This window comes from Aquarana catesbeiana, linkage group LG13, assembly GCF_042186555.1.
Source record: "Aquarana catesbeiana isolate 2022-GZ linkage group LG13, ASM4218655v1, whole genome shotgun sequence".
Lineage (NCBI taxonomy): Eukaryota > Metazoa > Chordata > Amphibia > Anura > Ranidae > Aquarana > Aquarana catesbeiana.
In genome coordinates this window covers 52,295,598-52,307,828 of record NC_133336.1, presented here as the reverse complement: position 1 = coordinate 52,307,828, position 12,231 = coordinate 52,295,598, and the positions used below count along the sequence as shown (strand labels likewise).

Sequence of the window (12,231 nt, the reverse complement as noted above, 5' to 3'; positions counted from 1 at the left end):
GTAGTGTGTTTGTTTATTTTTGACACTTTTTTTTAGGTGAATGTGTACCCCATACTCATTCACCTGGGGTGGGGGGGGCTGGGATCTGGGGGCTTCTTCCGATAAGACCCCACCCGCAGACCCCGACAACCACTGGGCAAGGGTTGTCGGGAAGAGGCTCTTGTCCTCATTAACATGGCCCCCCTGCCCTAAAGCACCAAAGCCCATGTTGAGGGCATGTGGCCTGGTATGGAAAGGGGGGGGGGTTGCTCGCTTGCGCGCCCTCCGACCTTCCGGTCTGCATGCTCGTATAAGGGTCTGGTATGGATCTTGGGGGAAACCTCACGCATCATTTTCGTGGGGTTCCCCTTCAAGATTCTCAGCACACAAGTCACACCGCAAGGTAGTGCGACTTCTGAACCATTGATTTTGAATAGAGACAGAAATGCTGCTGAAAGCTAGCGCGGCTAAACGCGCATTGACGCCGATGCAAAACGCGGATAAAATCGAATTTTTAACGACACTTTTTTCCTCACGTCGGTACTAGCTTTAAAGCTCGTTTTTTAAAATGCCTGTGGACATGAGGCCTTAAAAGTATTCCTCCATTCACGTAGCCAAATGTTTTTCAGAGTTTGCTTACAACTCTTGTTACAGTTACTTGAAGTAACCTGAGTGCATTTTCTGACTACAACACTGTTGCAGTATTTGGATCATTTTAGCAGCTCCCCCATTTGGAAAATTTCATATCTTCTTGCTTAGGTGTATGTGTAAAGTGAGCAACTTGTGAACACAGGTACAGTGATTTACAAACTAGTCCTCTAAAGCTAGATGAAGCTAGAAGGTGTTTGAACAGTTTGGCTGTAACTGTCTGGAATTTCTTCTATATTATTTGCACTATACTTCTGTATCATTAGGCATATTCAGGCTGGTTGCATAAGCTAATTCGTATTCATAGAAAGGTAGGTGAATTGGCGCTGCTAAGTGACAGTGTGACAAAATTCAATAAAGATTAATTTGAAAATGCTATAAAGTGTACTGTCTCTTTAAAACATAATCATATACAAGTGCAAACACAATTTTTTAAAGTGTTCTAGTGCTGATCAATGAAAAAGTGTCAAGTGTAGGCATTTCTTCAAAAGTTCCAAAGTGCATAAATCAGCAAAAAAATCAACACCAACGTTTCAACTGAAAATTCATAAATCTTCCACTTAAGTTCATAAAACGTGCTGGTGAAGTGAGAGAATTTTTAATCCGCGAAATTGGTGACTGTTCACACTTGCCACCGGAGACTTCCGGTTTGGAGTCTTTTTTTTTTTTTCGTGTGCTACAATACAGCACTAGTGACAGTGCTTTTTTAAAAAAACTTTTAATTAGCCCTGGTTCACATTGATGCTACTTTGAAATCGCGCTACTTCACTTGAAGTAGCAGGATTTCAAAGTAGCAAGGTCAGCGAGATTTCAGGTGCTACTTGATAGCCAGATGTCTATTGAAGTCGCACCTGAAATCAGCAAAAGTAGTGCAGGAACTACTGGTGCAAATCGATGTTGTTCCAATTGGAAAAGTGCCATTGCCTCCAATGGCCTGCGACTTGAGACTGAGAGATCAAATCCCATGACAAATTGCTCCAATGTGAACCTAGGCTTAATAAACTTTTACGGATTTACACAGTGGGATCCTGTGAGTGTATCAAACGATCGTGGATGCCAAGGAGGGAACACAGGATAAAGAGTTGACTCCATTGTGAAGCCTTTTACCCCTGCAGGGGTACATCCCTTTGGGGAGTGCGGACCTTAGGGGGGCGTCATGTGTGAAGAGTCTCCAATTTTGCAAATTAAAAAATTCTTTCACTTCAGCACGTTTTGTGAAGTTAACCACTTCAATACTGAGCATTTTCACCCCCTTCCTGCCCAGGCTAACTTTCAGCGCTGTAACATTTTGAATGACAATTGCACGGTCATGTAACACTGTGCCCTTATGAAATTTTTTTTTATTTTTTTCCCCACAAATAGAGATTTCTTTTGGTGGTATTTGATCACCTCTGTTTTTTTTTTGTGCTATAATCAAAACAAAGTTTGAAAAAAAGCACAATCTTTTTTACTTTTTGCTATAATATCCCAATTAAAAAAAAATGTCTTCCTCAGTTTAGGCCAATATGTATTCTTCTGCATATTTTTGGTAAAAAAAAATCGCAATAAGCGTATATTGATTGGTTTGCGCCAAAGTTATAAAAAAATAGGGGATAGATTTATGGCATTTTTATTATTTTACTAGTAATGGTGGTGATCTGTAATTTTTGTCAGGACTGTGATATTGCGTCGTACAGATCGGACACTTCTGACACTATTTTGTGACCATTGACAATTATACAGCGATCAGTGCTATAAATATGCACCGATTACTTTTATAAATGTCACTGGCAGGGAAGGGGTTAGCACTAGGGGGGCGATCAAGGGGTTAAATGTGTAACTTAGCCACGTCCCGACTGGCCTATAACAGATTGATGGCCGGGAAGTGGTTCTGTTATCCTGACTGGGCGTCATATGATGTCCGGCAGAATAACATGCCGGCACGCAGCGCGGCGATCATGAGTGCGGCGTGTCAGTCTGAAAAAAACTGCATCTCCGATCATGATAAGAAGCCTCTGACAGAGGCTTCTTACCACATGATCAACTGTGACCGGTAAACAGCATTCCTCGGTTCGCACTGACAGGGAGAACCTATCGGCGGCTCTCCCTATCAGAGGGGGGGTCTGTGCTGATAATTAGCACACTGATTATCAGCACAGCCCCCATCAAATGTACCAATAAGCTGCCAATTGGTGCCCCATCATAACCCCCTGCCAGTGCCCAATAAAGTGCCAATCAATGCCCACCATTTTGCCAATCGGTGTCCATCTCAGTGCCCAGCATTAACACCTGTCAGTACCTGCCCGTTCAGTGCTGCCCATCAGTGCCATCTATTAGTGTCTATTAATGCCAACTATCAGAGCCGCCTGCCAGTGCTGCATATCAGTACCCATCAATTCTACATATCAGTGCCGCCTCTCAGTGAAGGAGAAAACAAAATTTTATAACAAACGAACATTTCAAAAATGTAGGTCTTTTTTAGTTTAGCAAAAAATGAAAACCGCAGAGATGATCAAATACCACCAATAGAAAGCTCTAATTGTGGGAACAAAATGATAAAAAAATTTAGTTTGGGTACAATGTTGTATGATCGCGCAATTGTCATTCAAAGTGCGACAGCACTGAAAGCTCAAAATTGTCCTTGGCAGGAAGGGGTGAAAGTGCCTGGTATTAAAGTGGCTAGGGAATGATACTGACTGGGGGAGGTGACTGACCGGTGTTGCTGTATACAAGGAACACACGATCTGTCCCCTCTCCAATGACAGGATGTGGATCTGGTGTGTTTACACATACAGATCCATGTCCCTACTCTGACAAGCAATCGCGGGTGCCCGCCGGACATTGCGGCCGCCAGGCACGCACATGGGCTCCCGAGTGACGCGGCATGCACCCCCTGGATGGCCGAGGACGTCATATGACGGCCGCCCGGGATGGCAGAGCCACCTTGCGTCCGTCATATTACTATACGCGGGATGGGACGTGGTTAAATTTTGAGTGGATTTTTTTATGAATTTTCTGTTGAAACTGATTTTTTTTTTTTTTTTTTTTTTTTGCTGATTTATGCACTTTGGAACCTTTGAAGAAATGGACACACTTTGGACACTTTCATTGATCAGCACTAAAACACTTTAAAAATTGTTTGCACAGACAACACATTTGTACTTGTAGATGATGTTTTAAAGAGATAGTTCACTTTATAGTATTTTCAAATTAATCTTTATTGAATTTTGTCACCTTGTTATCATTTAGTAGCGCCAATTCACCCATATACCTTGTATCTCTCACACCTGTGAGTACAGCTGGGGTTGGCTGCAGCTAATTTCATTTCCTGGTGTGGAAGTGGAACACTTTCTTTTTATATCTAATTGGAATTAATACTTTTTGATGTTTTCCTTTCCTTAGCAAATCAATAAGCATTGCAGATTTCTTTAACTTCTGATACTACTGGGAGTATCACAAACTTTTTGTAGCAGACAGCCTGCTGAGGGTGTCACTGTAAGAATATAGTGTCCAGCTGGGGGTTTCCATTATCTGCCTCATTTACGTGGATGGAAGATTGTTTTTTTCATTCAGCCAGCTAAATGAAAAAAAAAAATCTGTCCATGGCCAGCTTTTCTGTGACAACGGTTAGTTAGATCAAGGATAATAAACCTCCACATGCCAGCTGTTATGGGACTACAAATCCCATGAGTTTCTGCATGGTGAAATCGCCACAGGTTTTGTCACAGCTGGAGTGCCAGGGTTTCCTTTGAATCTCAACACAGGCAGATAACTGCTGATGTACCGCTGTCATTTGTAGTGTGGTAGATGCTATTATTCAGACTCCTGGTGACATCAGCGTGGGGAGATGGGGGTATTGAGCAGTGCAGGCTATCTGATACAAAAAAAACATGACTCCTAAAATTTTGCATGTTTAGAAAACCTACAGCTGATAAAAGGAATAATGAATTGCTAATGCATATACAGCAACAGTATGTGCTAATTATTTATTTTTTTTAATAGATCTGCCTGAGAAGTGGTAATGATTTTACACGCTCTTTAACCACTTAAAGACCAGGCCTCTTTTTCAGACTTGGTGTTTACAAGTTAAAAACAAGTTTTTTTTGCTAGAAAATTACTTAGAACCCCCAAACATTATACATTTTTTTTCCTAACACCCTAGAGAATAAAATGGTGGTCATACTTTTTGTCACACCGTATTTGCACAGCGGTCTTACAAGCACACTTTTTTTTGGAAAAAAATCACTTTTTTGAATGAAAAAAAATAAGACAACAGTAAAGTTAGCCCAATTTTTTTTTTTAATATTGTGAAAGATAATGTTACGCCGAGTAAATTGATACCCAACATGTCACGCTTCAAAATTGCACCCGCTCGTGGAATGGCATCAAACTTTTACCCTTAAAAATCTCTATAGGGGAAGTTTAAAAAATTCTACAGGTTGCATGTTTTGAGTTAGAGGAGGACTAAGGCTAGAATTATTTCTCTTGCTCTAGCGATTCCGGAGATACCTCACTTGTGGTTTGACCACTGTTTTCATGTTCGGGTGCTACTCACGTATGCGTTCACTTCTGCGCGCGAGTTTGTCGGGACAGGGCACTTTAAAAAAATGTTTTTTTTATTTTGCTTGATTTTATTTATTTTTTCACTGTTTAACCACCTGACAACTGGGCACTTAAACCCCCCTCGTGACCAGACCAATTTTCAGCTTTCAGCGCTCTCACACTTTGAATGACAATTACTCAGTCATGCAATACTGTACCCAAATGAATTTTTTGTCCTTTTTTTCATACAAATAGAGCTTTCTTTTGGTGGTATTTGATCACCTCTGGGTTTTTTATTTTTTGCGCTATAAATGAAAAAAGACCGCAAATTTTGAAAAAAAACGCATTTTTCTTAGTTTCTGTGATAAAATTTTGCAAATTAGTAATTTTGCTTCATAAATTTTGGCCACAATTTATACTGCTACATATCTTTGGTAAAAATAACCCAAATTAGTGGATATTATTTGGTCTTTGTGAAAGTTATAGAGTCTACAAGTTATGGTGCAAATCATAAAAAATTGATCACATCTGATGTACTGACGGCCTATCTCATTTCTTGTGACCCGAACAAGTCAGGACAGTACAAATACCCCCCAAATGACCCCTTTTTTGAAAGTAGACAATCCAAGGTATTTAGTAAGATGCATGGTGAGGTTTTTGATGTTGTCATTTTTTCCCACAATTCTTTGCAAAATGAAGATTTATTTATTTTTATTTTTTTCCCCCACAAAATTGTCATTATAATAGGTTATTTCTCTCACATGCCATGTATATACCACAAATGACGCCCCAAAATACATTCTGCTACTCCTCCTGAGTATTACGATACCACATGTGTGGGACTTTTTCGCAGCCTGGCCACATAGACAGGCCCAACATGCAGGGAGCACCATCAAGTGTTCTAGGAGCATAAATTACACATCTAACTTGTTGACTACCTATTACACTTTTGAAGGCCCTGGAGAACCAGGACAATGACACATGACACTGACGTGGCACTGATGACAAATGGCACTGATACGTGGCACTGATGTGGCACTGATGACAGATGGCACTGATACGTGGCACTGACACTGATGTGGCACTGATGACAGATGGCACTAATACATGGCACTGATGACAGGTGGCACTAATGACAGATGGCACTAATACGTGGCACTGACAGATGGCACTAATACGTGGCACTGACAGATGGCACTAATACATGGCACTGATGACACGTGACACTGATGACAGATGGCACTAATATGTGGCACTGATGACATGTGGCGCTGATGACAAATGGCACACTATGTGGCACTGATGACACGTGGCACTGATGAAAGATGGCACTAATACATGGCACTGATGACAGATGGCACTAATACGTGGCCCTGATGACAGATGGCACTAATACGTGGCACTGATGACAGATGGCACTGATACGTGGCACTGATGACACTGATGACAGGTGGCACTGATACGTGGCACTGATGACAGGTGGCACTGATGACAGGTGGCACTGATGACAGGTGGCACTAATGACAGGTGGCACTAATGACAGGTGGCACTGATGACAGATGGCACTTATACGTGGCACTGGGGACAGATGGCACTGGGGACAGATGGCAGGGCAGATGGCGGGGCAGATGGCAGGGACAGATGGCAGGGCAGATGGCGGGACAGATGGCGGGGCAGATGGCGGGACAGATGGCGGGGCAGATGGCGGGACAGATGGCGGGGCAGATGGCAGGGGCAGATGGCAGGGCAGATCACATGGCAGGGGCAGATAGCAGGGCAGATAGCAGGGCAGATCACATGGCAGGGGCAGATAGCAGGGCAGATGGCAGATCACATGGCAGGGGCAGATGGCAGGGCAGATGGCAGATCACATGGCAGGGGCAGATGGCAGGGCAGATCACATGGCAGGGGCAGATAGCAGGGCAGATGGCAGATCACATGGCAGGGGCAGATGGCAGGGCAGATGGCAGATCACATGGCAGGGGCAGATAGCAGGGCAGATCACATGGCAGGGGCAGATAGCAGGGCAGATCACATGGCAGGGGCAGATGACAGGGACCGTTAACAGCGGGACACTTTTTTTTTTCTCTTTTACACTCACCGCCGCAGCGGTTCCGCTCTCCCTCCTCACACGCTGTCTCTGTGTGAGGAGGGAGAGCCGGCGATGAGAGATGATCTCATATGTTTACATATGAGATCATCTCTCGTTGGCACCGCCGATCGCACTGTAAACGGCCGCTGTCATTGGCCGTTTACGGCGATCTGTGACTGGCTGTGTCCGAGGGACACGGCCAGCACAAAACTTCCGCGATGCGCGCTCGCGGGAGCGCGCAATGCGGAAGTAAACAGGAGGACGTCCAGGGACGCCCTCCCGGCAATTGAAGTCCGCGCTGTAGCCGTCTTTCGGCTATAGCGCGGACGCCTAGTGGTTAAAAAAAAAATATGGGTCACTTCTATTCCTATTGCAAGGAATGTAAACATCCTTGTAATAGAAAAAAACAGACAGATCCTCTTAAATATGAGATCTGGGGTCAAAAAGTCCTCAGATCTCATATTTGGACTTAAATGCAAAAAAAAAAAAAAATAAATAACAGAAAAATGTGCCTTTTAAGACGTAAGGGTGGAAGTGACATTTTGACGTCGCTTCCGCTCTGCTATAGTATGGACACAGGTGGGGCCATCTTCCCCTAACTTGTCTCCAAACCCCTCCGATAGCGGTGATCTTGCGGCAAATCCGTTACCATTATCGTAAACAAAACCACCGGCTCTAAAGATGGATACTAAGTAGAGGTCGACCGATATATCGGCCGATATTTGGCGTTTTTTACTTAATCGGCATCGGCCGATTGTGCTGATAAAAAAGGCCGATTATAACTTCAGCCGTGACTTGCAAATGACTTCTGTAATAGAAGTTAATGCAAGTTTCCCTAAGTTATCTGTGGAGAGGATTCTCCCCTCCTCTGGGCAGCCTGCCTAGTCTGATAAGAAGATACATTTGTATCTCTTTCAGGTTCTTTTATCAATAGACTGAACTCCGTGGAGAAGTTTTCAGTTTAACCATTTAAAAGACTAAATCTTTTCTGATAATTGTTGCTTACAAGTAAAAATCCTGTATTTTCTGCTAGAAAATCACTTAGAACCCCCAAACATTATATATATTTTTTTAGCAGAGACCCTAGGGAATAAAATGGTGATTGTTGCAATATTTTATGTCACACGGTATTTGCGCAGCGGTCTTTCAAACGCAATTAAAAAAAAAAAAATACAGTAATGAATTAAAAAAAAAAAAAATAAGCAGTAAAGTTAGCCCATTTTTTTTCGTCCAAAAGTTTTGATTACCTGTTTTTGTGTATTTATTATTTAAGATAGGTTTTTTTTTTTTTTTAGGTTTTTAATCTAAATTATACATACAAGTGAACTGATTGAAGGTTTGTTTTGTTTAATGTTTAAATGAAAAAAAATTTCTGTATTACTTAAGGTTGCTTTCACACTGGAGCGGGCAGGCGTTGATGGTAAAACGCTGCTAGTTTTAGCGGCGCTTTACCGTCATTTTAGAGGCGCTATTTGGCTGCTAGCGGGGCGCTTATAACCCAGCTAGCGGCCGAGGAAGGGGTTAAATGCGCCCCTGAAGCGCCGCTGCCAAAACGCTTTGTAGGCGCTTCAGCAGCAGTGCGCATTCATTTCAATGGGCAGGAGTGGTGGAGCAGCAGTATACACCGCTCCAAAGATGCCGTTTGCAGGACTTTTTTTTACATCCTGCCAGCGCATCGCCTCAGTGTGAAAGCACTCGGGATCTCACACTGAGACTGCAGGGGAGCCGTTTTACAGGCACTTTACAGGTGCTATTTTTAGCCCAAAAGCGCCTGTAAAACGCCCCAGTGTGAAAGGGGTCTAACTGTTAGATTTTATGAGATGAAGGGAAAAAAGAAAGGAAAAAAAAAATCGGCCAAATATATCGGCCCAAAAAAATCGGCATCACATATCGGCCATCGGCCACCGCGATTTCTAAATATCGGCATCGGCATCGGCCAGAGAAAAACCCATATCGGTCGACCTCTAATACTAAGGTTGTGGCAGCAGCTGCTGCCGTTACCGAGATATCCATCTTTAAACTGCCAACGTATATGTACAGGAGCCGGTCGCCAAGGGGTTAACCTCTTGCTGACTGTGTAATGCATAAATGTGGCAGCACAAAAAGTGGGCTCAAATGCGCAGTTAATACACGTGTGTCCACAGTGACCTGACGTGTTTTTTAGAGTGTAAATTTTTGCGCTCCCAGCACATTGACCAAGCTGTTACAGCTCCTTGTCAGGAGCCTATCATGTGACAGCTGTGAATGCTAATCACAACAGTTATGATAGAGAATGCATTGCCTCATGAGCATTACAGGGCCACTAGGTTTACTTGCTAATTGAAATGCCTGAAATGTGTTTTCACATGGAATTAGGATAACATCCATATTCCACTTCCACCTTTGCATTACCAAAACCAAGGGTGGTTATTGTGTGTTAATTTATCCCAATTTCTAATTTTCATTATCTGTTTATTTTACAGTGATTGATTTTTGTTTGACTAAAATGCTAATGTGTGATGAAGAGACAAACTACCAGAGCCTGAGACTGAGCTGGGCGTCCAAAACAAACTGTGATCAGAGAAAAGGTGCTTTGGGAAAAAAATTAGGAAATGGAACTAGGACTTGCACTGAATATTCTATAACAGTTGTTGGAAGTATTCTGTTGGTAGAACTCTACATTATACATGCTTTGATAATCAAAATGTTGGGTCATCATACATTTTGAATGGCACTACCATGTACCAAACAATTGCACCTTTAACATACCTGTGTAGCAGTGCACCACAACATATAAGTAGTACACTAATGCCATGTACACACGACCGGACTTTGCGGCCGAACTGGTCCGACGGAACTAATCCGTCAGACAATTCGTTCGTGTGTGGGCTTCATCGGACCTTTTCTGTTTCAAATCTTTCCGACGGACTCGAGTCCAATCGAAAAATCCGTTTGTCTGTATGCTAGTCCGATGGACAAAAAAGGACTCAAGGCCAGCTATTGGCTACTGGCTATAAACTTCCTTATTTTAGTCCGGTCGTACGTCATCACGTTCGAAACGATCAGACTTTGGTGTGATTGTGTGTAGGCAAGTCCATTTCGTTGGAACTCCGTTGAAAAGTCCTTCGGGGTTCAGTCCGACGAAAGGTCCAGTCGTGTGCACACGGCATAATGCTTTGGAAAAGGTCTGTTGAGGTGAATTAACAGCACATAAAAATGAATAGGCTTTCTCAGCCCAATGCATTTTAACACTGGATTGGAAAGCATGGATGGGAAGGGGCCTTGTAGTTTGTATTAAAGCAAGAGGAAGCAGCAAACTAAGATGATGGTTTGCCATAGTCCAGTGACCAGACACAATCCTGCAAATCGCCAAAATGAACGTTCGTGGTGGTCTGCTTTCCATGCAACGTGGACGGTGTACTTGAATCCCCAGAAGTGCTGAAAAGTTTTTTCCAGTGCTTTCACATATTTTAGCTTAATGCTAGCTGGAGTTCCCTTTTCACAAAAAAAGCCTATAAAATCTTTCATCCTAATATTTTTTTTTTTGATATTGTGTTGTGATTATACTGTGTATATTTTATAATAATGTTGTAATATCTTAAATCTTTCAAAGGTCGAGCAGGACGTGTTTCTAAAGGCTATTGCTACAGGCTTGTGCTGAAGGACTTCTGGAATAATTTCATACCTGAGAATGTTGTTCCAGAGATTTTGGTATGATTTTATATTGTTTCATTGTAGCAGCAGAGAACTGTACTGTATGCAATAAAGTAATTAAAGTACTTGACTAGTTAACCACTTGCCACGTACGATGTACGTCGACAGAGCGGCACGGGCCGGCAAAAGGACTTACAGGTACGTCCTTGCCTGCCCGCGGGTGGGGGGTAGGCAAGGACCCCCCCCCCCCCCCCCCCCCCCCGGTGCCTGCGGCGGTCGGCAAATCTCCCCCGGCGATCGGTGGTGAGGGGGAGGCCATCCATTCGTGGCCCCCCCCCCTCGCGATCGCTCCCAGCCAATGGGATCATTTCCCTGCCTCTGTATTGTACACAGAGGCAGAGGAAATGATTTCATCTCTCCTCGGCTCGGTAATTTCCGTTCCGGCCCGAGGAGAGAAGACAGGTATGTGAGTGCACCAACACTACACACACAGTAGAACATGCCAGGCACACAAAACACCCCGATCCCCCCCCCCGTCACAAACTGACACCAAGCAGGTTTTTTTTTTTTTTTTTCCTCTGATTACTGTATTGGTGTCAGTTTGTGACAGTTACAGTGTTAGGGCAGTGAGTGTTAGGCCCCCTTTAGGTCTAGGATACCCCCCTAACCCCCCCTAATAAAGTTTTAACCCCTTGATCACCCCCCGTCACCAGTGTCACTAAGCGATCATTTTTCTGATCGCTGTATTAGTGTCGCTGGTGACGATGGTTAGGGACGTAAATATTTAGGTTCGCCGTCAGCGTTTTATAGCGACATGGACCCCCATATACTATCTAATGTTTTAACCCCTTGATTGCCCCCTAGTTAACCCTTTCACCACTGATCACCGTATAACCGTTACGGGTGACGCTGGTTAGTTCGTTTATTTTTTATAGTGTCAGGGCACCCGCTGTTTATTACCGAATAAAGGTTTAGCCCCCTGATCGCCCGGCGGTGATATGCGTCGCCCCAGGCAGCGTCAGATTAGCGCCAGTACCGCTAACACCCACGCACGCAGCATGCGCCTCCCTTAGTGGTATAGTATCTGATCGCATCAATATCTGATCCGTTCAGATCTATACTAGCTTCCCCAGCAGTTTAGGGGTCCCAAAAACGCAGTGTTAGCGGGATCAGCCCAGATACCTGCTAGCACCAGCGTTTTGCCCCTTCGCCCAGCCCAGCCCACCCAAGTGCAGTATCGATCGATCACTGTCACTTACAAAACACTAAACGCATAACTGCAGCGTTCGCAGAGTCAGGCCTGATCCCTGCAATCGCTAACAGTTTTTTTGGTAGCGTTTTGGTGAACTGGCAAGCAC

General features: G+C 43.7%; 1 protein-coding gene across 1 annotated transcript in view; it reads left to right on the top strand.

Moving 5' to 3' along the window:
* TDRD9 (tudor domain containing 9) overlaps positions 1 to 12,231 on the top strand; it is a 393,320-nt gene that overhangs the window by 221,624 nt on the left and 159,465 nt on the right. The window contains exons 14-15 of the mRNA XM_073609957.1: positions 9,703 to 9,807; positions 10,833 to 10,930. Coding sequence (XP_073466058.1) covers positions 9,703 to 9,807; positions 10,833 to 10,930 — 203 coding nt within the window. The remainder of the gene's footprint in view (positions 1 to 9,702; positions 9,808 to 10,832; positions 10,931 to 12,231) is intronic.